Here is a 25858-nt window from a genome sequence, read left to right as displayed (position 1 = left end):
CTCCCAGAGCTGACTTGGCAGCTCTGTGCAGACAGAGGCTTCTCCGGTTTAGCCAGCGCTCAGGACTGCGGCCTCATGTGCATTATTCATTCACACCATATTTTTCCTTTCCCAATTCTGCTCACAAAGTCGTCTGCCCTCTTCCAGCGCTCTGCCACCCGCCTCCCCTCGGGGCTCCTGGAACCCAGGGTGACGCGTTTGGCAGCCCTGGCTTTAAAATTTTCCCGGCCGGGCTCCGCCTCGCCGGCAGCGGGCTCCACCCTAACCCTAAGTCCCAGGCGGCCACCGGCTCCTCCCAGTTCTCTGAACTACAAGTCCCGCCGTCCCTCGCGCGCGCTCTCCCGCCTCGCCCGTGCCCCCCACAGGCGTCGCCTGTAAATCGGTCAAGAGTGCCTCCCATTGGTCTCTCCGCCCTGTCAGTCACCTGGGAGTATTGAGGGGCGGGTCTGAGGTGGAGATCCGGATCCGGAGCGGCTGAAAGGCGGAAGTGGAGGCCGGAGCCTGGGACACCGCCGGGGGGAGAGGAGCGGAGCCTGTCCGAGCCCCGGCCCCAAGTAACGCCGCCGCCCCGGAGCCGCCGTGAGTGTGCCTGTCCCGCGACCCAGTGTCTCGCTCGCGTTGAACCCTCTTCGGGGCAGCACTTCCTCCCGCCCAACCCCGGCTTAGGGGGATAGTGACCCCTCCCCCGACCCGTAGCCCCCTCCTAAGGGGCTCCCCAGGCGTCGGGCCAAAGGGGGGCCCTTCTTACCCACTCTAACCGGCCCTTTATGAGCCTTGGGACACCCCCAGGGCTCTCCTCTGGCCTGTCCAGTTCAGTTGTGGGAGGGAGAGACCCCAAATTCTGCTCCCTCTGCTCCCAGAACTGGAGGAATCTTTGCTAGGTATGAAGGAGGCGGTCTTCCTTCTCTATAGAGGTGGCGAGGAGTGCTGTCTGTCGCGGTTTTCCTCCCCGCCGGCCCACACCGTCCCACAAAAACAGTTGTCCCCTCCAGCCCTAGGGAAATTTTATCTCGATTTCCTGGGGGGGGGGGGAGGGCGGAGGGGTCCTGGGTGACAGCGTTCCACTCTCACAGGCTCCCATAGCTCCTCCCTTCCCCTCTTTCCTCGAGCCAGGGAGCCAGCCAGGATCTCAGTAGAATTTGAAGTCTTGGCCACTTTTAAGGGATGAACTGCCTTCTTGTCTTGCCCCCTCCACCCCCATATCTGTCCTCTATTTATATTGTTCCCTAGTTGTGTTTTCTGAGTGTATTTCTCTTCCTGCCTCTGAAAAATTTAGCTGAGGTTTGCTTAATCCTAGCTACAGATCACAGATCAGGGTGGATCTGCCCATTCATTATCTTCTTTCTCTCTCCCCTCTCCCCCTCCCCCTTGCTCCAGGCTCAGCCCTGTCCTCCCAGAGCACGTGAGTGGTTTCCAAGCTGCTTCAGAGGGACTGCTCCTCCTAGGACTGCTGTCTGTTGGTCTTTAGGGTGGAGGGAAAAGACCAAAAATTAGGAATCTGGAATCAAAGGGTCCTGGCTCATCTCTTTCCCACTCTCAAACACACACACATCTCCTTGATCAACAGGTCTATGCCACTTCTAGTCCTAGGGCCTCTCCAGTCCCTTCTGGGCTTGGACAAATTGTAGATTATAGAGGAGCAAGGTGAGAGCACAGTGGCACCTCTGGCTTCTTGATGTGCTGATTTTTGTAGCCCAAGGGATTCCCATACATGCCAGAAAGGGCTGATTCCCCCCAGCCTTTCCAAGAGGCAGCCTGTACTGACATCTGATCCTTGTCTAGTGCTTGGGACTTAGGTGTGTGAAATGGCTGTTGTCTCAGACCAGCCTGGAAGGTTCTTTGTTATGTGGCCAAAGTACAGGCCAAGACTGTACCTTAACGAGAGTAGCCTGACTCTTTGAGGCCATGACCGACCCTTGCTATCACATCCAAGGAAGGGAGGAAAGGCCATGCAGTCTTTGGGAATTTCTGTAGCTCTTCAGTGTTCTGCACCGTCTTTACTGCCCTTACAGGTGCTAAACGTTTTTTTTTTTTTGCCTTGAGACCTTTTCTGACTTCTTCTGGACAGTCAGTCACCAGTGTCTCACTCCTACAAACTTTTGAGCTAGACCTGGGATGCACTCGTTTCGTTTTTTTATTGGACAACAAAAAAGCCTACCTTATTGGGGTCAACAGTTGGACCACTAGTGTGGTCTTCTTTGGAAGGTTGTTGGAGACTTCTGTGGCCAGTCTAGTTTCTCTAATCTGGTCAGCCTGTGCCTCTGAGGGGCAGGGCTGGAGAGGCCTGACTGCTCACTGGCCATCGGTCTCTGACCAAACTTATCTCGCCTGTCGAGGGTTGTGGTTTCTGGAACTCTTTGAGAGTCACAGGATGAGGCTGCCAGCCTTCTGAGGGGACCCTCTTTGTCTGGACATGCTCTCCCGGCCAGAATTCTGAAACAGGTTTTTGAAGGAGAAGCTCTCCCTTTCAGAGAGATGTGGAAGGCATCAGTGCCCCCGGTAGTCAGGCAGCCGCTTCCGGTATCCAGGGATTGTAGAGTCCAAGCAGAGATCTGACATTGCTTGGCAAAAAGAGGAAGGGCTCTGTGTGCCACAGAAGCCTCTCCTCGCTTGCCTCTTTTGACTAGTTGGCCTTTTCTGCCTTCATGCAATAGAGAGGTGGTAACGATGGCTTTTTAGAAATCATTTTAAAGTTGCAGGGTTTTTTCACACACGATCCTCCCAAGAAACAAAGTTCTTTTCATACCTGTTCCTTACCTTACAAGAATCCTGGGAGATCATGAGATTTTGTATCTCCATTTTAGAGATGATGCTGAAGGAATTTAAAGTAGCTAGCCTTAGGTCATCTGGTTAGAAGGTGGTAGAGCCGGGGCTTGGGATTTAGGAATCCACGTGCCTCTTTTTCCCTAAGAGTGGGCCCTTCTTCGGGCTGCTTCAAGGAATGGGCACGCAGGGTGAGCAGGCAGGGGCCCCGCTGCAGACCCTTTAGCGTCCGTGTCATTGATGCCCTCCTCTGCTTCTGTTTTTTTCCCCACCCCCACACCACCTTCCTAGCCTCCATGACCCCCATCTCCTCTGCCTCTGGGGACCATGGTAGTTATGAGTCCCAAGTCAGTACTCTTCGGGGCGGGAGTTTGCTGACATCTGTAGCATTCACTTCTGGGAAAGTCGTGATGGCTAGAAAATGAAAGTAAAAGTGAGTGGGCTCAGGGGTCTCTCTGGGCCGGGTTATGGGTGTTGGGAGCCAGCAGCGCGGCTTCTGCTTCACCCCCTGATTCCCCTTGCTGCTCGCGGGTGGGAAGAATGTGGCTGTCCACCAGTAGCTCCTTTCACTAGAATTTACATGGAAACAGCAAGGTCAAAATTCAAATTCAGCCCCACGAAGCAAGTCCTTCTTAGAGACATCCTTCTTCTGAGCCTTGTCCAGTAAACAGAGAGGTAGTATGGTAGGGTGGAAAGCACAGGAGCTTTATAGAGTCAGCCAGAGCTGAGTTGTTGTCTGGACTCCCCCACTTACCAGTCGCCTGGCCTTGGACTTGTGACTTGATCTTGTTGAGCCTCTGTTTCTTCCAGTAAAATGGGGATACGAAGTATTTTGCAGAATTAGAAACAGGGTAAAGGAGCTAGTCCGGTGCCTGGCACAGGATAGCCAGATACCCACAAATAGCAATTTTATGGATCAGTGGGGTTTCGAAGGCACATTATAATTCATCCCGAAGATTCTGCTTCAGCATTGGTACCAAGTGTTGCTGTGTCGCCTGGTGCTCTGCTTCATGGTTTCGCACGTTGTCTCATCTCACAGATACCGGTCAGAATCGGTGTGGGTTGTATTCCCATTTTGCAGAAGAGAATGCTAAGGCCATGACTGTGCTTCTTCATCTGGGGTTCTTGGACCCTGCGGGGGTCCTGTGCTGTGGGTAGTCCAAGCCACCAACTAAGAGGGGTCTTTGCATCTTCTAGGCACTTCCATCTTAGTTTTAAGCATTTTTGTATTAAAACAGTCATGGATCTATTACAGATTGGAATGCAAAGTTTACATGAGTTTAAGCTAACACAAGAAACTTAGAGACAATATTTTGTTTGTGGCAGGCTGCTTTGGGTTCAATTCCCAGATTCCTGGAGTTTTGCATTTCCTCTCCCCTGACTTTAATCAGGGGTGCTTTTGTTGGGGCTGTTTGAGAAGCACTGCTTCAGGTAGGATTTATAATACTTTTTTTTTTTTTAAGTTTATCTATTTATTTTGAGAGAGAGAGTGAGAAAGAAAGAAAACATGAGCGGGGGAGGGGCAGAGAGGGAGAGAGAATCACAAGCAGGCTCCATGCCATCAACACAGAGCCTGACGCAGGGATCCAACTCATAACCTTGAGATCATGACCTGAGCTGAGATCATGACCTGAGATCATGACCTGAGGTGCCCTGTAGGATAGGATTTATAAACTGGGATGTCACCAAGTCCAGGTAATAGTGCTTCCAAGAGTCATGGCAGAGAATTGGAATATATCTTAAGGAGTCTTCCACATTAATAGCCTGGTATTTTAAGAGAGTAGTTCTCAGATTAAATACCCCGTCTCCTGTATATTGGAATAATAATACAAGTAAAAACGCAACTTTTTGAGCTTTGCTACGCTCTTCTTAGCCATTCATGTGTCCTGACTCCTTAATCCTCCTGACAACCCCAGGAGGGTGGTACTGTGTTTAATCCCCTCGTTATGGTGGGGAACTCCCAGTCGGGTCAGAATCGAGTCTGTGCTTGGATTCCCCTCTTGTCCCATTTCTGGGCTGTGTGCTCCTCCCTTTGCCTCCAAGGCTCTTCTCCGCCTCACCTGCCTCCGAGGCACATTTCCTGACTTTTCCTCTTAAAGCGCGCAGTTGGCCCTTGGAACATCACTTCCTCTGTGAAGCCTTCCCTTCCTCTAAGTAGGCTGAGGGCTTTTCCCCTCCCTGCACTTTGGTCTTAGTACCCCTTGTCTAGTGCCTGAGCCCTGGAGGGGTCATGTCCTGTTTTCTCTGTGTGTCCAGGCCTCCCATGGTCCCCATCATGGAAGGCCCCTGCTGGGGTTGTTAAAGAAGAGGGCAGACAGTCATAGGTGCCCTTGAAGCACATGTCTGCCCACGTCTTTTAACACACACTTTCTGAGCTCACACAGTGTGGATCCCGAAGCCTGGCCCATATCTTTGGCCTGTCCTCCAGGAAGTTGCTCACACGCAGGAGAGCAAACAGGTGAACGGGATGAATGTTACAGTGCAGATGACATGGGGGTGGGGACAGGTCACAGACTGAATTTCCAGAGGGTTGCCGTCTCCCAGTCTCCAATCTTCCCAGTGAAGGGTTTCATGGGGAAAGGCGGCCGTGGCTTTGGCCATCCACGGTTCCGCCGGCCACCTTCTGCCGCACGTGTACCCGGTAGCTGTGCTTCGGTGGCTGCTTGTGGCGAGGTGGCACCGATGGCAGGCTGGGACTCAGCAAGATCACTGGGGGTGACTTCACCTCTGACGCGGGGCTGCTGCTTTGCACATCTGCATGGGCTCATTCGTGAAGGGGGGAGCTCTTAAGAAAGTGGCACCAGCAGCTGTGTGGACAGGAGTGGTGAGAGCAGCCTTCCCTCTGTGACCTACTCCCATGGCCTTCAAACTCTCAGGCCCTGTGCCTGTGGGGTGGGGCACCTCGGGACCACTGATGCGGCTCCTGCCACCCCTCTTCCCACACACCCCTCAGTGTGGCTCCGTGGAGAGCTCACTTGTCTTAGGAACATGAGTTCATGGTCACTGGTGTCCTTGGATCTCATTTTGCCACAAGATGAGCCACTGCCTTTTTTTTTTTTTTTTTTAAATTAACTTTATTTCAGAATAGTTTTAGAAAAACTTCATAGGTAGCACAGCTTTCAGTTTTCTCATCGGCTCACTTTCTGCTACTATTAACCTCTTACATCAATATTGCACATTTGTCACACTGAGTGAACCAATTTTGATACGTAATTGTTCGTGAAAGGTCCGCACCTCACTCAGATTCCTTTCGCTTTTATCTAAGGTCCTTTCTCTGTTCCAAGATCCCATCCAGACACCACATTGCATTTAGTTGGCGTGTCTTCTTAGGCTCCTCTTGGCTGAGCCAGTTTCTTAGGCTTTCCTTGTTTTTGATGAGCTTGACCATCTTGAGGAATACTGCTCAGGTATTTTTTAGTGTGTTTTCGGTTGGGATTCGTCTAATGTTTTCTTCACGATTACACTGGGGTTATGAGTCAGGGGAAGGAAGACCACACAGGTGAAGTGCTGCTTTCATCACACATCAAGAGTACATGCAGTTAACGTGACTTATCTCTGTTGATGTCAGCCTTGGTCACCTGGCTGAGGTGATGTTCGTCAGGTCTCTCCACTGGAAAGTCGCTGTCTCCCCTCCCCTTTCTGTACTGTCCTCTTTGGAAGGAGGTCATTATGTATAGCACACACTCGAGTGGGGGACTATGCTTCTCTCCTCGAGGGCAGTGTATCTACGTGAATTATTTGGAATTCTGGAATAGGAGAGATTTGTTTGTTGTCCCTCAGTTCTTTATTCTTTTTTTAAAATTTAATTAATTTACTTACTTTGAGAGAGAGAGAGAGAGAGAGAGAGAGAGAGTGAGCAGGAGAGGGGCAGAGAGAGAGTAATGGAGAGAGAGAATCCCAAGCAGTCTCTGCACTTACAGCACAGAGCCCGATGCAGGGCTCGATCCCACAAACCGTGAGATCATGACCTGAGCTGAGATTAAGAGTTGGATGCTTAACCGACTGAGCCACCCAGGCGCCCCAATTTATTCATTTATTTATAACAGTATGGACTCATGGATATTTATATTTTGGTTTGTAATCCAGTACTACTTTATTTTATTGCTCAGATTGTTCCAGGTCTGGTCACTGGGAGGTCTCTCAGGTCCCTTTGACCCACCCCATCATTGGGGTGGGGGGGGGGTCATTTTTTGAGCACCTTTTTTTTTTTAATGTTTATTTTTGAGAGAGACAAACAGAGCGGGAGTGGGGGAGGGGCAGAGAGAGAGGGAGACACAGAATCCGAAGCAGGCTCCAGGCTCCGGGCTGTCAGCACAGAACCAGATGCGGGGCTCGAACTCATGAACCTCGAGATCATGACTGGAGCCGAAGTCAGACACTTAACCACCGAGCCACCCAGGTGCCCCTTTTGAGCACTTCTTTATTTTTCGTCACTACCAGATGCTCCAGGCTCACCTTGCATATTTCCTGCCCCAGTCCTAGAATCGGCTATCTCTTCAAGACCACTGCCTTTTTTTTAGCAACTGTTTCCTCTAAGTATGTTGATATGGACCTGTGTGGCTGGGTCCAATTAGTTTCTTGTCTTGCTGGTTCGTCACTGAAGACACCAGAGTTCAACAAGGTGAAGATGCCCCTGGGAAATGTGTGTGGGAGACTCCTGGCAGTTGACCCCAGGAGCAGGCTGTTGCTTCTCGACTCACCCATTCATACTTCTTGTACCCCTGCCTGATGTTTTGACTGATCCAACAACTGGACTGATCCCCGAATGGTCAGATTTGGTGTTTGCTCTGGAGTTCACTATCCATTTGGGAAGATAAGATACATGACCGTCCTCTATTTCAGGTGCCAAGTGCTCCAGCCAAACCTTCGGCCTTAGAAGGGAGTCCCTGTGGCCTGGGCCGGTGTTGTTTTGCTGCCATTCAAGAACAGACCTCCCCTTTGGGAGGGTTTGTGGCTCTAGGCAGGCCCAGGGCAGGCTGTCACTTTGAGCTGTGATCCTGAATCATTGAGTAGCTTAAATCCTTCTGTTGTACTGTCAGCCCTCTGAAGATGTGTAACTTGAGCCCTTCTGGCAACACTAACTTGGGATCTTAACAGGAGTTGGTTTACAAGCCTCTAGTCTTCTATTCCTAGCTGCCTGTGTGTCCTCTTCAGGTGGCTCTGTCAGAGCATCCCGGGAATGGGGGAGGGCGTGGGTGGCCTTCCTCACCCTGGCTGCTCTCCTAGTCATCACATTGCTCTCTGAGCTGCTCAGAGGCTGTGGTGATTAATGACGCCAATTTCCAAACCTCTAGCATTTCCAGCCTGGTTCTTTAAAAGGAACTCTGGTTTCTTTGTCAGCTGTCCTAGTCCTGCCCCCTCCCCCCCCCCCACAACTGAACTACTTCTTCCCTTTCCTGAAAGAGGCTTTGAAATGGAAGGAAGGGCATTTGGGCTTTGAGATGCTTTCTCTTGTGGGGCTTTTTCTTTCTTTTCTTTTTTTTTTTTTAAGGGGTTATTGTTTACCTGTTTGAGGGTTCAACCCTGCTGATTTTTCCGGATAGTGGTGGTCCCCTCTCCATTCTTGTGGCTTTGGAAGCCAGTCTCCAGAGAATACAGGGTGAGGGTTATTGACAGGACACAGGACATCAAGGGTGAATTGGTCCTTTTTCTAGGACACTGTTAAAAGTCGCCGTCTTAGTCTGTTCAGGCTGCCATACCCAAATGCCACAGACTGCCCGGCTTATAAACAAGGACATTTATTTCTCACAGTTCTAGAGGCCGGAAGTCCAAGATTAGAGGGGCAGCCAGCATGGTCAGGCTGTGGTGAAGGCCCTCTTCCAGGCCGGCTTCTCTCCATGTCCTCACATGGCGGGAGGGGCAAGGGAGCTCTCTGGAGTCTCCTTTAAAAGGGCACTAATCCCAGTCATGAGCGTGCTGCCCGCATGGCTTAATCACCTCCAGATACCATCACATTGGGGTTAGGATTTCAACGTATGAACGCGGCGGTGGGGGAGGGGGGGTGGTGCACAGACATTCAGACCGTAGTCGATGTGTTCAGCATTCTCTCCAAATGAGGGACATTGAAGAATGGGGTCCAAGGAGACTGCAAGCAGAAGGAACGTGTGAACAGGGAGTGAACATACTGATTGAGGATCTCCTTCCTTCGTAGGGACCTCCAGGGTCAGGGGCTTCCCTGCCCCAGGAACATTTATGAAGGGCTTGCTCGGAGCCAGGCCCTCTGCCAAGTCTCACGTGTATCCTTTTGCCAGCAGCCTTGGGAGATGGGCATTAGTCTTTCTATCTTATGTATCGGAAAATGGGTCCAGTGGTAACACCAGGTCACCCCAGTACATGGTGGCTCCGGGACTTGAACTGGAGTTGGTCTGACTCCAAGACTTGTGCTCTTGACCCCTATGCAGAAGGAACCTAAGAGGTCCTATCTGAGGTAGTGAAGAGGTTCCTTGGCTGGGCTGGGCTGGGCTGGGCTGGGCTGTGGCTTGTGATGGGGTGTGAGCAGCCTGGCAGGTGGATGTGGATTTAAGCCTTCAACTGCCGCATCACTTGCCGGACCCAACCAGGCCTGTATTGCAGCTCCGTTCACCACCTACTGTGTGTGTATTGCAGTCTCTGTTTACGAGCACCTACTGTGTGTCTGGCTTGATATCATGTGCTGTTAAAACAAAGGAAACCCGTAGTGCAGCCTTGGAGAATGTTGTTGTGTGCTCCTTTTCATCTGTAACAGTGCCCTTAATTTCTCTACCCTCTTCACTCCTCATCTCAAGCCCCCAAGTTCTCCAACCTCTTGCCGGACTCGTTCATTGAAACTTGTTTAGACTCATTCATTGCCTGGTTTCTTCACCTGGCACTCTTTCTGCATTTTGTTCAGCAAAGATTAAGGAAGAAAAAGTCAGGGGCGCCTGGGTGGCTCAGTGGGTTGAGTGTCCGACTTTGGCTCAGGTCATGATCTCGGGTTCCTGAGTTTGAGCCTCGCATCAGGCTCGCTCCCGTCAGCACAGAGCCTGCTTGGGATCCTCTCTACCCCCCCTCTTTCTGCCCCTCTCCTGCTCTCTTTCTCTCTCTCTCAAAAATAATAAACGTTTAAAAAAAGAAAGAAAAAGCCCACCTAAGATACTGTGCTTTGTATCCAGGCTCTTGAGAGTTGCCTTCGTCCCTCAGATCTCACAGTGGGAACTTTGACCTTGTTTCTTGTTAGTTGGGCGGCCTCTGAACCACAGTGTATGTGGTGTCTGAGCAAGAGGAATTTGGTTTGCTGGTGTCTGATACCTGATTCTCTTTTCCCCATTCACTTCTCAAACACGGTCTCTGCCCTCTGCTCTCTACTTAGGAGCTGAGGGCAGTGAATTCACTTGGCTTTCTTTTGTTTTCATTTTTTTGGTAAAGACAGGAAGGGTTTATGAGGGATGTCAGTTGCTGGTCACTTGTTGGTATGAGTAGCCCAACAAACAGGTGTGGCTGATGACCCTGACATTCGGCAGAGGTTCTTGGCATCTTTCTGGGCATGTGGCAGGAGCAGAAGTGGCAGCTGGCCCGGCTGGTGCTCCTGGCCCCCGCAGAGACCCTCCAGAGCCAGAGGGGAAGACGGGCTCTGCGTTGCTGAGATCCCAGCTAGAACTGTCCTAAGTAAATAGTAACTGCATGAGGGCGCCTGGGTGGCTCAGTCAGTTAAGCATCCAACAACTTTGGTTCAGGTCATGATCTCATGGTTCGTGAGTTTGAGCCCTGTGTCAGGCTCTGTGCGGACAGCTTGGAGCCTGGAGCCTACTTCGGGTCTGTGTCTCCCTCTGTTTCTGCCCCTTCCCTGCTCAATCTCAAAAATAAACACTAAAAAAAATTTTTTAAAGAATAAATAAGTAAGTAAATAAATAAATTAATTAATTAATTAATTAATAAAGTAACTGCATCAGCAGAACAAATACAGGGTAGTTGTGAGGCTTGTGGGTCAGCAGGGCTCCCATGTCTGAACTCACTGGCTTTCACGTAACTCGCACTCTGTCCTGGGATCACAGCAGGGAAGAACCTGTGCCTTGGCCGGCTCTCTTCGCATCCTCTCTCTGGCACTAGCAAGTGAAGAGCTGGGTGGTGGCCTGTGAGCCACTGCTCTGCTTCAGTCCTGTTCCCACCACATCTTGTAGCTAGCTGCGTGTGGATTTGTGTCGCAGAAGGTACCAAACTTTAATCCAGCTTTTGCTTGAGACTTCTTAGCTGCCCCGTTGGGGCCAGAGGGTCCACTGCAACCCTGCCGACTGGGGTGTGCTGAGTCAGGAGATTGGGTCGCCTTAGGGAGAATAGTCTCTTAGGAGTGTCAGTGTCAGCACCTAGGGCCCCTAGTGCCTCTTAGAGTCAGGAGACAGGACGAGTTTTGCCTGGTGCAGCCGCAGGTGGTCCCCTGTCTGTCTGGCCTTCCTCACTACCTGCCGCCCCAAAGTCTGGCTCTGTTGGCCAGCACGACCAGTGAATGAGGTTCTCAGAGCTACCCATGACTCCTGGGGCCCTTCTGTGGACAGTACAGGCAGCCCACAGTGACCAAGCTGTGTCAGCAAATATGTGATGTTCCCCCCCCACCCCCGGCCCGGCCCCCATCAGTCATCCTCCCTATAGGCACAGGGGCTGGAGGTTTTCATCCTCTGCCTGAAAGTTAGCGCTGAGTCTGCTTCTGTCAGTCAGCCTCTCAGGATCCTCTGTTGTCGAGAGCCGAGAAAGCAGCGTGAAGCTCAGGGAAGGCTTTCTTGATGTTCTTAATGGGGCAGGGCTCCGGGAAGCTGGGGATCTGTCCCTCAAGGGTGGCTTCCGCCTCACTCACCTTGGCATCTTCCTGCCCAGGAGAAAGGGCTGTGGAGCCCGGTTCTGCCCGGAGAGTGGAAAGGACCGCTTGGTCATGTGCCTCTAGGGTTTCAGACTCCTGGAGCTCCTGCACCCTGGCCCCTTTTGCAGGTGTTAGTGCTGTTAGTGGCTCCAGCAGGAGCCCCTGTGGACAGTGTCAGGGCCCCGTTGTGGTGGGGAAGTCCAGGCAGCCAGCCCCAGCAGAGTTCTCGTTGAAAGGGGAGTGAGCTGAAACTGATCCCAGTTAAGGGAGATGGATTAAGGGCTCGGGCAGATTCAAGGGCATCTTGCAGTGGTAGGGGGCGCAGCTCACCCTGGGCAGCTCTCTGGGATGCTTTCCTTCCCTTCCCCCTGGAAAGGCAGTCCTCTTACTGTGACTGTGTAAACGCGGCACACCTTCCTCCCCTGCTGCCAGCTCTCCTGATCCTGAATCCCCTACTTTGTGGTGGGATGAGGGGCCCCAGCCCTGGCCTGACACACCCCATCAGCGTTCTCCCCAAATCTCAACCTGGCCTTCTAAGCCTCTGGCTTCCAGGGCCAAGATTCCTCTGTTATCTTCCAGGTGGGACACAGGTCCTCTGTGTTGCAGTCCCATAGTACTGGTCACATGGGAAGATGCCCCTCTCTTTGATTCCATCCCCCAACCTGCACCCCCTAAACCCTGCAGACTCTGCAGACTCCCTCTGGACTGATTGGAGAGTGCACAGCGTCACTGTGGTAACCTTTCTGCTCACTGAAAAGACATAAATGTCACCTTCCCTTTTTATTATGAAGCTTTAAGCAACTTTAAAATTCTTCAGCCCACAGTTAAGTGCAAATATATTCTTAGTATGTGTGTAGCGGTCCTGTTTGTATTGAATCCTATTAGCTTGCGCCTTGTTAGCTGGGTACTTTTGTTCTTTCTCTGCCCTCTATTTTTTTTTTACGTTTATTTATTTTGAGACATTTGTTCTTTCTCTGCCCTCTTTTTTTTTTTATGTTTATTTATTTTGAGAGAGAGAGCATGAGCACATGCGTTCGTTGGGGAGGGGCAGAGAGAGAGGGAGAGAGAGAAAATCCCAAGCAGGCTCTGCACAGTCAGCGCAGAGCCAGATGCGGGGCTTGAACTCATGAATTGTGAGATCATGACCCGAGACAAAACCAAGAATCGGATGCTTAACTGTCTGAGCCACCCAGACACCCCCTCTATTTTTTTTTTTTTGTTTTTTTTGGTTGTTTTTTTTTTTAATTTATTTAAGCAATCTCCACACCCAGCATGGGGCTCAAACTCCCAACCCCAAGATCAAGAGTCGCGTACTCCTCTGACTGAGGCAGCCAGGCTCCCCTCTTTTAGTCCTCTTCTAATTCAGGCATCCATCTTTTTGATTGTCTTTATTATTCTGAATTTTGTTATACTAAAGAGGAGACAGAAAATATCTTCTATACAGGGAAGCTAGAATGGTTTCATAGCATTTGTAAGCTTTACTTTCTCACTGTTGTATGCAAAATTGGATTCCGGAAACATTCTGTATTGATGTGTAACTTACACGTAGTAAGATTTATACATCTCACTTGGACAGCTTGATAGATTTTTACATTTGTGTACATCTGTGTGTCTACCTCCCAAATCAAGATATAAAATATTCCTGTCTAGCAGTATTTTTTTTTTTTTTACAGTTTGATACAAACTCATTTTTCCATTGTTAAAAGCCATATTCCATTAAAGCCTACGTAGAAGGCTGTTATTTGTACATAGAACCCCTGTTATTTGTAGTGGCTGTGATGACACTGTTAATATTCTCGGGTTTTCTATCTGTGACGAGGAAGCCCTGCTAGAATTACAAGTCCTGGGCTTGGGTTCTGCCACCACCTGACTGTGACTGCAGGCAGGCCACCTCACCTCAACTTCATTTCTTCTGTAATTGGAAAGAGGAGGATGAGGTCTTCAAGGACCTTGAGCTTTGGCAACCAGTGAGTCAAAACTAGTTAGTTAGGCCCTTAGGACTGTAAGAAACCTGTCATTTGCTAGAGCCTCGCCCTCGGCCTAATACTGTGTTACGCGAACTATGCATTGTTTCATTTAACCTTGACAACAACCCCATGCGATTGGTATTAAACAATACCGTTTTATAGATAAGAGACTGAAGCTGACAGTAGTTGCCTGTCTGACTTGGCCAAGGTCACTCGGCTAGTAAACGGTGGAGCCAGGCTCTAACTAAACCAGTCTCCCAAGTCCTAATCTGTGAGCTGTGCTGGGGAATGGTGAGTGGGTACCTCACGTGGCTCATGGCTTGTGTTGCTTCAGATTTTTCTTCCTTCTGAGTCTGCAGCCAGTCAGAGGCCCGGTAGTCCTTCTGTGAGTCTGCCCTCTGGTCCTGTGTGCTGGTAGTGGCGATTTTCCCCTTTGAGGAAGGCCTGTGTTCTGGCGCCTGTGGGTAAATCATCTCCCTGGCTGACTCGAGCTTTTTAGTGTCTTCTAGCTTCACCTTTGAACCTAACTACCTCTTCTCCTGTGCCCCACTTTTCATTCTCTGCAGGCTAACACATTGCTTCTGCTGTCATCGTTTCTTGCCCAGCTCTTGTGGTGTTAGATATTCAGGAATGCTTTCATCTAGAGTATAGCTGAAGAGTCACTGGCCAGGACCACCTTTTAGGGGGCCCTGGGCAGGGTCACTTGGTTCTCCGTCCTTCCCCCACCAGGGGCTAACCTTGAGTGAGCCCTTCTCAGCCTCTGGTCAACGGAGTCTGATTGGTTTCCCTAATCAGCTCACTGTCCAGGCTGTGCCAGGACTGTCAGCTAGAGGAAGTCTCTGAAGCAAACAGGAAGTGTGAGAGACGCCCATCAGCTGGAATTGCTCACTCTTTTACCAGGAAGGACAAAAAGCATGAAGTGGGTGACTTCACGGTTAGAGAAGAGACATATCTAGTGGAGGCTAGGGTGAAGGGCAGTAGCATCTGGCATCTTAGAGGCTTCAGTAGTTGCATGAAGCCAGGAATCAGTCCCCACCCACGGTCTGATCCACCTGTGTTGTCCATGGCACTGATCTGGAAGGGTGCCTTTCTGTCTCTGGCATTCCTCCCTCCTTCCTGTATCAGCTATAGCTCTTTAATGTGTATTTATTTTTGAGAGGGCGTGCAGAGAGAAAGGGGGGGGAGAGAGAGAGGGAGACAGAAGACCTAAAGCACAGGCCCCATGCTAAAGAGCACAGAGTCTGATGTGGGGCTCGAACTCATGAACTGCAAGATCATGACCTGAGCCGAAGTCCAACAATCAACCGACTGAGCCACCCAGGTGCCCTCAGCTGTAGCTCTTGTGCTTAAATCGGCTGCCTAGAATCACTGGGGGAACTTACTTTAAAAACATTTTCTGGACTCTACTTTTAGAAATTTTAATTCAGTTGGTCAGGGTTATTTCTAAATGCCCTGGTGATTCTGATAAAAAAAAAGTTTGGTACCCACTGACCTTCTAGTGTCCAGAGCAGAGAAAAGCCAGAGTAAGTGTAGTATTTTGCTGTTTATCTCTCTCTCTCCCGCCCTTGGCTCCAGAACTGGCTGGGCATATATTTAGGAGCTTGGGTCCCTCTGCCCTTTCGTGTACATTGTGGGGGAAAGTGTCGGGTGCCCCCCAGTCCTTGTGATCTCTTCCATTTCCTATGAAGATAATAAGATTGGAGATGGTGCTTATACTCCATAGCCTCTGAACAAACCAAGGTTCTGACTTGGAGCGTAAGGGGAGCAGTCACGTCAAGGTGAGTCTTTTGCCATGGGTCTGAAGCTCTGCCCATTTTAGCAGCTTCGTGAAAATATCCAGGAGGAAATCCATCCTACTGGTGTGTTTTTCCTGGTGTTGGAGAAACTGGTTTAAAAAAAAAAAAAAAAAATCTTTTGGCCCATTCTGTATCTTATAAGAAACTCTGACTACAACTTTAGCTCTTAAAGAGAATTTGATTTTTACCTGAAAGAAGATTTTTGCTATGGCATTTTTGGTTATAATTCCATTACCTGCCTGTACCCGTGGGTAATTCTTGCCTCTGGTTCAGAAGATTCCCACAGTGAGATTCCCTCCCCCAGCTGGCAGGCCAGCTCAGTGTGTGAATTCACCTTTTCCACCTGCCTGGGTGCATCCTCAGCTTCCCAATCTTGGGAGGGGAGGGTATAAAGCTTCCTGGGGTTCTGGGCGTGGCCTTTGCCTGTCCTAAACACGCCCATGTCTTCGCGTGCCCTTTGTGGCAAAATCAGCTTCCTCTGTGTCTTTATTGTCTTGGAAGGTCAACACCTTTGTTCATGTGATCAGCCAGAGGGGCCAGGAATAATACCACGAGGCAACGGAGGCCATAAAAAGTGCCTTGTGTGCCTGCTCATGTGCCTCTGGAAAGCAGGATCAATATCCAGGCAGAATATGTCACCTGCCAGTTTGTGCCGGGGAGAGCACCTACAGCGCTTTTAAAAAATACAGATACTTCGGGCTCCTGGGTGGCTCAGTTGGTTAAGCATCCGGCTTTGGCTCGGGTCATGATCTCATGGTTTGTGAGTTCAGGCCCCACATGGGACTCTCTGCGGTCAGCAAGGAGCCTGCTTCGAATCCTCTGTCTCCCTCCCTCTCCACCCCTCCCCCACTCGGGTTCTCTCAAAAATAAACATTAAAAAAAAAAAAAATACAGATCCCAGGCCCTCCTCCAAACCTTTGTAGGAACCTCCAGGGGCCGGCTGCACAGGTGATTTTGAAGTACAGACAAGGTCAGGAACCACTGGATAAGAGTTACTTGTCTCTCCTGGCTTGTTAAAAATACAAGTTCTGTCTGGGCAGGTTTGGAAACCCACTGATTCGATGGGGACAAGACTTAGATGTTATCTCTGTATTTTTTGACTTATGGGTGCTGATTACTTCCCACCCCAGGAGCCCTCAGCCCCAGCTGCTTTGGTTTTGTTGGAATCGGGGACTTGATCTTCCGTTCCCCTCTCCCCACTCCTTCATACCTCCTTCTGTAGTGCCCCAGCCACACTCTGCCGCCCAGCCGGGACGATGTGTCACGTGGATTTGTGGTAATAACCAACTTGTAATTCCATTGTGGTTTCCCTCTGCTGCTGTCGCCTGCCTGGCCCTGGGCGGCTCCTCCCACAGTTGGAAGGAGTCAGGGCCTGCAAGATCACTGTGACTGTGGGCTGGAGCCACACCTTGCAGGCCAGCCGGGCTGCTGCCGCACAAGAAGGTCTCAGGGTCTCGCTCACCCAGCGACCGGAAACAGGGTGGGTGTTGTCTCCAGCATTCTTCCCACCGCAGGGAGATGGGCCAGGAGCACAGGAGGTAAAGGAGCACACAGGCAACCCGCATCCAGGTCTTCACCTATATGCTGGGTGGCCTTGAACAGGGCATTGAACACCTGAGAGGCAGGCTATTTATGTGAAAAAAAATGGGAGATTGTTTTAAAGCTAAAGGGAGATGATGGTTATGCAATTGCTCGGTGAATGCTAGCCGGCTCTGAAAAGGATTTCTTTGGTAGGCCTTATGAGGAAGGCTCTCAAAGAAGCCAGAAGCACAGACCCTGCCTCAAGGGCCGGAGAGTCTCGCAAACATCAGTGACTGGGGTGAAAAGAGAAAGTTGTAGGGGCGCCTGGGTGGCTCAGTTGGTTAAGAGCTGACTTTGGCTCAGGTCATGTTTTCGTACTTTGTGGGTTCGAGTCCCGCGTCAGGCTCTGTGCTGACCGCTTAGAGCCTGGAGCCTACTTGTGATTCTGTGTCTCCCTCTCTGCCCCTTTCTTGCTCATGCTCTGTTTTGGTCTCTCTCTCAAATATAAGTAAACATTAAAAAAAAATTTTTTTAAAAGAGAAAGCTGTAAAACTGTAAAATATCATAGCACTAGCATTTCTTGTTACTAATAGGGATTCCCCAGCTCCCCCCCCCCCGCCCCCCCGTACTGCCTGCCTTCCTGTATTCTTGGGGAAGAGGTGGCTCCCGGTTCAAACCTCTTTTCCCTTGGTGCTATCCAGAAAGGAAACTGTTTTTCCTGGCTAGTGAATCATGCTTCCTGAAGCTCACTTTTTAAATGAGTTGCTAGGAGGACGGGGATGCGAAAAGGGATTTCAGACTGAACAAAGCAAGCCCTTTGCCGTCAACTTCTTGCATGAGCATAGCCCGTCGCTGCCCACGGATACCCTTCTCTTCATTCACGCCCCCGTCCTCTGACTGTAGGGGGATGCACTCCCCTTGCCGAGGGGGCAGCTCTGGGCTGTACTTGCTTGGGCTCTTGTTCTGAAGACCCCTCCTGCATTGACTCCATTTTGCTAAGGGTAGTTGAATCAAAGCTTTTTCTTTCCAGCTTAGGTTCAGATGCTATATAGATGTTTAGGATGAAATACCTCGTCACAGTACTCGTCTGTAAAACATTCTGTAAACGTTCTGGTATTTTTTAGTATAAGTCTTCTAGAGGCTTCTGGAAATAGGCTCTTTATCCTTCTTTGTGCCTCCAAAGCTATCACTAACAGAGTGACTAAGATGTCAGTGCGGAACACCGGCTGCTTGGGGTGCAGGTCTCGGTGTCCCTCATTTGTGTCTGCCCTCCCATACTTCCCTGTTCCTTCTCTGCGTCACCTTCTGCCTCTGCCAGTAGAGAATGGAACTGAGGTCTCTGTTGAAAAGGGAAATTTGGCAGCCGTTCTGACTGCCAGCAGAGCTCTCTGGCTTGGGTGTGTGTTTGGTTTTGTGTGTGTTTTGTGTTTTAATGTGTGTGAGACTTCTGGTCCACCAAAAATGAGAGAACCAGGGGGAAGAGGTTTGGGATGAAGGAGTGAAATGGGACTTTGATTCCAGTGCACAGTCCAGCCTCCGACTGAGAAAGTTAGTCCTTCTAGAGACAGCAGGACAAAATGGCTATTTTGAATACAACTTGCACTGGCCAGTCCCTGGTCCCCGAGTGCCCACAAGGTTGGCCAAGCACCTTGTCTGATGAGCTTTCTATCTGGACTCCCTGTGCCCTGGTCAGCCTCACCATCCACTCTGGCTTTGCACCAAGGTGCGCTGTGATTTTAGCTACAGGACCACAGGTTCGTTGTTTGTTCATCTGGATCCTGGCGTCTTCCCGCATGATTTTTTTGGTACTCCAAGGAGCCTGTTGACTTAACTGTCACCAGGCTGCCATATGCCCATTGTTCTGCGTGTACGTGATACTTGGGATTGGGAAGTAATATGTTTGCTCAGAACCATGAACCTAGAGTTGGGAGACCACTTTTCACTGCTCAGATGATTGTAGGGCAAATAGATGTATAGTACCTCCTAGTTCGGACTCTTCTCCTAACTTCTGGGAGGTGGGGGCCGGGGGGTTGGCAGGATGGGAGGATTCAGGTCCTCAGGGAGGGCAGCGGGAGGGACCTGTGATTTAAGAGTGATTTGAAAAGGGCTTGCTGTGCGACAGTCTCTGGCCTGACCAGTACTGCTGATCTCTCTTGCAGTTGGAGGTCCCCCGTCCTCACTAAGTGCCTCTTCGCGCAGCACCGGCCCCCGCCCCACGCTCACTGGTACCACTACAGCAGGACGGGCCATGGCGGGTCGGGGAGGTGCAGCGCGACCCAACGGACCAGCCGCTGGGAACAAGATCTGTCAGTTTAAGCTGGTCCTGCTCGGGGAGTCTGCAGTGGGCAAATCCAGCCTCGTGCTCCGCTTTGTCAAGGGACAGTTCCATGAGTACCAGGAGAGCACCATTGGAGGTGAGTGGGCACAAGGGAGTGGGGCGGCCTCAGGAATGCCAAAGAAACGCCTTGGCGTTGAGAAGGGAGCTGCCTGCCCAGAGGGACTAAACGTGCCTGCGGCGGCAGCACCTCTTCCTCACCTGGGCCCTGGAATCAAATCCAACAGCTGGTCTCCATGCCGGAGTCCCCACCGCCACCCAGTAAGACTTAGCTGGGAGTCCAAAACTGGCTTCTCCTCCCGATTATGCCACTGTACTATTGCGCGGCCTTGGCTAAGGGCCTTCCACTGACCCGGCCTCTGGAAGGGAGACCCTCGGTCTGAGGGTCCTTCTGACCGTACCAGGCAGTGCGTCTGTCCTGGCCTCCTACTTTGCAGAATGGGGAAATGGCCTGGTGAGCGGGCCAGCGTTTCTGAAGTTGACCTTTACCCTCGAGCTCAGAGCCTATCATTGATTTCCTGGTGGTCAGCGTGTAGCCCGTGAGGGCGTGGGCTCAGTTCCCTGCCTCAGTGTCCTGTACAAACCTTAGGGGCCAGGGCGGACGTTGGGCTTGAGTCACCCTTTCTCTGCCCTCTTGGTAGGAGGTTTCCAGGCAGCTGGAAGCTAAACGGGCCGAGTCAGCAGTCCTCTGCTGCCTCCTCAGCACCCGAGTCAGGAGCTGGAGACGGGGAAGTGAGGCAGTTTCCCCCCCTCTGGGCCCTCAGGGGCATGGGGGGAGGGCAGAGCAGGGAGCTGGCTTCCACTCTGAGCTCTCTGGGATCCTCCCCTGGTTCCCAGCGGGGAGGGGACTCCCACCTGCCTGTCCCGGCTCTGGGACTCCTCCTGAAGCATGTGCACAAGCGCCACATGCTCCCTTGTCTCCTCAGACCAAAGATAGGGTCACTGTGTTCCCTGAAGGTCGAGCCACAGGGTGGCCAATCAGGAATGGGTCAAGGTCAAAGCTGGGGGTGGAGGCTAGCCAGCATGCCTGGAGGTGGCAGGGGCAGCCGGGAAGCCAGCCACCCAGCCTCCGCCTGGCAGTGGAACAGCGTGTACTTTCAGGCGGCCCCAGTGTAGCTAAGTGTGTGAGTGTCCTCAGGAAACCGAAGGCCAGCAACACCCCTGGGCCGGAGCAAACTGAGGGACTACGGAGGCTTCCAGCCTGACTGTCCCCTGTGAGGGGAGGTGGGGAGGGGGACGGGGGGAGTGGTGGGCCCACCCTTCTGTGCTTGGGAGTCCATTTTCCCCTGGGCTTTTCCCTCTCCTGCCCCTTGCCAGTCCTCCTCGGAGGTGCTCCTAAAACGGTTCAGGTGCAGACAGACATCCCTTCTGCCCTTGCCTAGTGTGGGTCTGTAAGGCCTGTGCAGCCCCCAGTCCCCTTGACACATGGCAGAAAAATACAAACACCACCTACCCTGCTTCAGCCGCTGGGCTGGGGGCTTTTCTGGGCCCATCTCAGCAAAGAGTCCACATGCAGTACTGGGGAGATATGTGGGGGTGGCTTCTTGAGCTCCTTCTTGCCTTATAACACCACCTTCCCTCTTACAGCGGCCTTCCTCACACAGACGGTCTGTTTGGACGACACAACAGTCAAATTTGAGATCTGGGACACAGCTGGACAGGAGCGGTATCACAGCCTGGCCCCCATGTACTATCGGGGGGCCCAAGCTGCCATCGTGGTCTATGACATCACCAACACAGTAAAGATTTCCCCTTACTTCTCAACACTTTGTTCCTGGATGGGGTGTGGGCAGATTTCCTCTGTCGTTTGGGGGTGTCTCACCAGAATCTCCAGGGCGGTAGCATCTTAGACACTTGGGCTCTGCCAGCTCGAGCTTCCCTAAGTGAGTGGCCCTGGGCAGAATGCCGCCTCTGTCTCTCTGACATTCTGGCCTTGTCTCCCCAGGATACATTTGCACGGGCCAAGAACTGGGTGAAGGAGCTACAGAGGCAGGCTAGCCCCAACATCGTCATCGCACTTGCAGGGAACAAGGCGGACCTGGCCAGCAAGAGAGCCGTGGAGTTCCAGGTGGGGGGAGGACAGGACTTGTGGGGGAGGAGTAAGCCGGCTCCACGCTTGGCTCAGCCTCGGCTGCTCAGGGGCTGTGCGGAGGGCCAAGTGGGGAGGCCGGGGCGCTTTCATCTGCCGTCCTCTCGTGACTTGAATGTGGGCCTAAAGGACTTCTCTGCTCCTCCTTGTTCTTTGTCATCGGCTGGTGGCGTGTGTATGCATAAGGATAGCTGAAGCTTCCGCTTATTTTTTGTGTAAACTGACTTTTCAATGAAACTTACTGAAAAAGGATTACTTTTATCCACATAAAACACGCACGAGTAAAATTTACGCGGTACAGGAAGATACATGGAATGAAATTTAAATCTCCAACCCAGACACTCAGTCTCCCTTCCCCCAAGTTCATCACAGTTTCTTATTTTTCTAGAAATATACCATGCGAATGAATCCCTTTCTTTACATCGATGGGGGTGTGCCCCATAATACTGTGTATTTTTTACCAGGCCCTTAACCAATGGACTTGTAGGTTGTTTGTAATAGCAAACGACTGGAAGCAGCACTGCGGTCAACATCCACATGCTTTTGTATTTTTTCCAAATGTGCATGTGCATTTGTAGGATAACTTTCTAGAAGTATTTTTTTAGCTTAGTGATTTTGAAGGGCAAAAGGCAGAATGGACTTAGGAAAACCTGAGTAAAACATCTGCCAATGTTTGTGAACTGAAAGGTGCTGTATGTGAAGTGGGGGCCTTGGGTGTGGTGCAGATTTGTGGGGGACCCAGAGCAGGAGAGCCTCGGGACTGAAAAATCCCTGCATTGTCTCTATTGTGTGTAAGGCGACTGTGAGGAGGGAAGATTTTTATCCTGGGCCCTGGCCCCTGCCAACTGTCATCATTTCCCTCCTACCCACTTTCTCACCTCCATCTAAACCAGGAAGCACAAGCCTATGCGGAAGACAACAGTCTGCTGTTCATGGAGACATCAGCAAAGACTGCGATGAACGTGAATGAAATTTTCATGGCAATAGGTGAGTTGCTCTCCTTCCCTCCCCTCCCCTGACCAGGGTCCTATCCTATCACTTGGCTGCTGTTTTGTAGTATGTGGTAAGTCTGTGGGGTCACTTTATCTGACTGCCAGATATAGAGAGTTCACCCCGGAAGTTTCTACAGCCTGGGCCAAAGTCTCAACATTTCACTTTCTGACCCTTTAGATTACCACCCACCGAAAACCCTACATCACCATCCCCCTACCCACTTCTTAGGATCTTTAGGCTGATCTGGCTCTGTAGTGAGTCATCCTGCCCGGGTTTGAATCCTTGTTTTATCATTTAACTCTGTGGTCCTGGGGCAAGTTATTTAATCTCTCTTGGCCTCAGGTTTGTTTTTTTAATGTTTGTTTATTTTTGAGAGAGAGAGAGAGAGAGAGAGAGAGAGAGAGAGAGGCAGAGAGAGAGGGAGACACAGAATCCAAAGCAGGCTCCAGGCTCCGAGCTGTCGGCACAGAGCCCGATGTGGGGCTCGAACTCATAAATGGTGAGATCATGACCTGAGCCGAAGTTGGACACTTTACCGACTGAGCCACCCAGGCACCCTCTTTGCCTCAGTTTCTTGAAACACTCAGAATGCATGCACCTGGCGCAAAGAAGCGAAGCTCCCCCATGGGTTATCCCAGATTGGGTGGTACAAAGGCCAGCTTCCACTCAAGCATACTTGGAAGAGTATTGGGGTAGCCCCACAAATGCATATTTCCCCTCCTCTTCCAAACAGCTAAGAAGCTTCCCAAGAACGAGCCCCAGAATGCAGCTGGTGCTCCAGGCCGGAACCGAGGCGTGGACCTCCAGGAGAACAACCCAGCCAGCCGGAGCCAGTGCTGCAGCAACTGAGCCCCCCTTGCCTGCCCGCTGCCCCCACCTCCTCCGCCTGACCGACCCGACTGGAATCCACTCTAACCAATCGCACTTAACGACTCGGGCTACCACTGGGGGGGCAGGGGGAGGGGTCCGCCATGATTTCTCCATAGAATTTTGATCATAGGCCGGAGTGAGTTATTCCACCTGCACCTTTCTGTACAAATACTAATTCAATTTTAAGTCTTAAGTCACTTTTTTAATATATATGATCTTCTGCTCTTCCCACTTCCAGCCCTTTCTACTGCTCTCCCACTCTTCCTCTGCTGGTAGTAGCCACGTGCCCCTGTTCCCCCCCCACCCTTGTATGTGGGGAGGCGGGGGTTGGAGCAGTTACCCTTCTTTCCCTCTTGCTGATTAGCAGACTCAGCAAGAGCATCCATATCCTTACTGTGTTTGGAGTGGGTTTGGTTCTGGGTGGTGGCCCTAAGGGGCGAGGGAAGGGAGAGGCAGCTCTTCCCTCAGCTGGCTGTCATCAGGCTGCAGCCCCCCCCCCCCCCGCCTCACCCCCTGACGCACAGCTGGGAGAGAAACCACAGCATTACCACAGCATTATTGTGACAGCCACCAACCCATTCCCCATAACCCCCCTCCCCCTCCGTCACCCTGACCTCTGGCTCTGAGCCCTGTTCTGACCAAATCACGATGATGAGTATTTGGGGGTGGGTGGGTAAGGGGGGGGGTGGGAGGGGATGGAACCAACTTTTTCTGTATTTTGTATTGTATGTTTTCTTCAACATGTAACCAATCAGTATCTTGTCAATATAGTCAGCCGATCGATCGACCTCCCACTTGTCTTCCTTGTCTCTCTCTGGCAGTTTATCAGACCGCATCTGCTCTAGCTTACTTGAACTAACTTCACTCCCCCACCCCCCACCCCGCAAAAGTGAAGGGATGCTGGTGGTGATGGTAACCAAGAGAAAGAGGCCCTTGCTCTACCAGCTCTAAGGGGTAGGGTGGGGTGAGAGTGACCTGGGGCTGAATCTCACCAAGTTTGAAGTTGAGGGGCCCGCATTTGCCTCTCCCCCACTCCCTCCAGATTCTACTGGGGTGATGTACAGTTTGTATTTGAAAATAGTTGGTCTCTGAAACACCAGAAACAACCTCTTTGGGGTTTTTCGGTTAGTCTGGACCAGGCTTGTGAAGGACTCGGTCCTCTCACCCTCCGCCCAGGTGACCTCTGAAACCTTGTGTTGTTTAGAAGGCCAAGGCCACACCAGGTCCAAGCCATCTGGTCCCTGGTCTGTCAGGGCCCTCTGCTGGTTGTGGAGCCTCCCGGACCTCTACTGCTCCCTGCTGGAGCTACTGCTCCAGGCAGTGAGCTAAGCTGAGTGGGCCACACTGAGCGGGCCCCCAGCTTCTCCCAGGACCACAGAGGCCCGGTTCTTGGTGGACTACCACCTTAAAGTGCCTTTCCTGCCTCCCCGAGCCCTCTTTACCTCCGTTATGCCTCGACCTCTGACCCCGACCCCAAGAAAAGACCACGGAACGCCAAGACTGCTGCTGCACACCAGGGTTGTTTATCGGGTCAGGCTAGGTTGACCCTTATTAGAGCCACGGCCCCGGAGTCTCAGGGATGGTCCTGTTTGGGCCTCAGGGGGAGGCAGCGCCCGGCACTGGCCTCGGACGCACAGCTGGCCCGAGGGAGTCAGGCTGCAGGTCATGGCGGCTGGATCCAGGTCCGGTGGTAGTTGCATCTGCCGGTGCACCCTTTGCGCTACGCGGTAGCCGGCCCCGTCCGGGCTGCAGCCCTCCAGCTGCCGCTTGCCCGTCACCATCAGACATTGGCCGTCCACTTGCACCAGCAGCTCGTCGGGAGTGAAGCCGTAGGTATCCACCTTCATCTGGAAGCCATCCTCCACGGGGAAGTTGTTCTGCGAAGCTGCCGAATCGTCCCTGAGCAGCCGTACCGGTAGCGTGGCCACCTGGTTCTGTTCAGCGAGGGCTGCACTGGGACAGGGGGATGCCACCCGGCTCCTGCTGGGGAGACCGCTACCGACCCGCTGCATCCGAGTGAGCAACTGCTATCCAAGGGCAGTGGCGCGAGGCACGCGGGCAGCGGCGCGCAGGTCCGGGGAGGCACTCGCGAACCCCGGCTCCCTCAGTGACCCCGGGCCGGCCCGCTTCAGCAGTTTCGGGTCAGCCACACGAATCCTGCTTCCACAGGCCAGGTGGTCAGCCACCATGGGGCACCGCTGCTGCTTTCATCCTGACTCCTGCCCCACTCTCAGGCCCTTCCCCGCTTCGGTCACAGGGCCCCACGGCTCTGGGCTGTGACCCACCTACGTACGCTGAACGACGCCAGACGTGCGATCCGGACCCTGGAGCACTCGCAAGCACCGGGCGGAAGACGAGATTGAGCCACTGCGCTCTTGCCCTTCCAAGAATCTGTCCCGAGGACAAGGATTGTCCCCTGGGACAGAGCCAACAGGATGTGACCATGGGGTCTTACATTCTCCGAAACCCCTTTTTCTGACCGCGCACAAATCCTGTGATGACAGATGGGGCTTGGGAGATGAACGCGACTTCCCGGTTTCCTGCATTCATCAGACCCTGGGCCTTCTGTGGCAGGCTCAGGGCTGGGTTCTGGGACAAAATTGAAGAGGCGGGCCCTGCCCTCGAGGTGCCCACGGGGTTACGGGGAGAGCCATTCACAAACACTGGGATGTGCCCTCCTTTACTTCTACCTCATCCCCGTCTCAGTATCCCTTGTGA

The 25858-nt window shown here is 52.0% G+C and overlaps 2 protein-coding genes across 2 annotated transcripts; one reads left to right on the top strand and one right to left on the bottom strand.

Moving 5' to 3' along the window:
- The first annotated feature begins 459 nt into the window (after nt 1-459).
- On the top strand, nt 460-23652 carry RAB5C (RAB5C, member RAS oncogene family). Its single transcript, XM_007087658.3, has 6 exons — nt 460-579; nt 19013-19267; nt 20776-20927; nt 21134-21256; nt 22171-22264; nt 23004-23652. The coding sequence occupies exons 2-6, from the start codon at nt 19102-19104 to the stop codon at nt 23117-23119; spliced, it is 651 nt and encodes a 216-aa protein (XP_007087720.1). The 5' UTR covers nt 460-579; nt 19013-19101; the 3' UTR covers nt 23120-23652.
- Nucleotides 23653-24641: 989 nt separating this feature from the next.
- On the bottom strand, nt 24642-25347 carry HSPB9 (heat shock protein family B (small) member 9). Its single transcript, XM_007087657.3, has one exon. It carries the CDS (start codon nt 25150-25152, stop codon nt 24664-24666), a length of 489 nt encoding a protein of 162 aa, XP_007087719.1. The 5' UTR covers nt 25153-25347; the 3' UTR covers nt 24642-24663.
- Nucleotides 25348-25858: the final 511 nt, after the last annotated feature.

Source organism: Panthera tigris, chromosome E1 (assembly GCF_018350195.1).
Source record: "Panthera tigris isolate Pti1 chromosome E1, P.tigris_Pti1_mat1.1, whole genome shotgun sequence".
Lineage (NCBI taxonomy): Eukaryota > Metazoa > Chordata > Mammalia > Carnivora > Felidae > Panthera > Panthera tigris.
This window is presented reverse-complemented; position numbering and strand designations above follow the sequence as displayed.

What these genes read in the sequence shown, in the direction of transcription:
- RAB5C (XM_007087658.3), top strand. Translation starts at nt 19,102, where the DNA reads ATGGCGGGTCGGGGAGGTGCAGCGCGACCCAACGGACCAGCCGCTGGG. An exon ending in CCAGGAGAGCACCATTGGAG is followed by an intron (nt 19,268 to 20,775) that starts GTGAGTGGGCAC and finishes TCCCTCTTACAG; the next exon opens with CGGCCTTCCTCACACAGACG. An exon ending in TCTATGACATCACCAACACA is followed by an intron (nt 20,928 to 21,133) that starts GTAAAGATTTCC and finishes TTGTCTCCCCAG; the next exon opens with GATACATTTGCACGGGCCAA.
- HSPB9 (XM_007087657.3), bottom strand. Translation starts at nt 25,152, where the DNA reads ATGCAGCGGGTCGGTAGCGGTCTCCCCAGCAGGAGCCGGGTGGCATCC.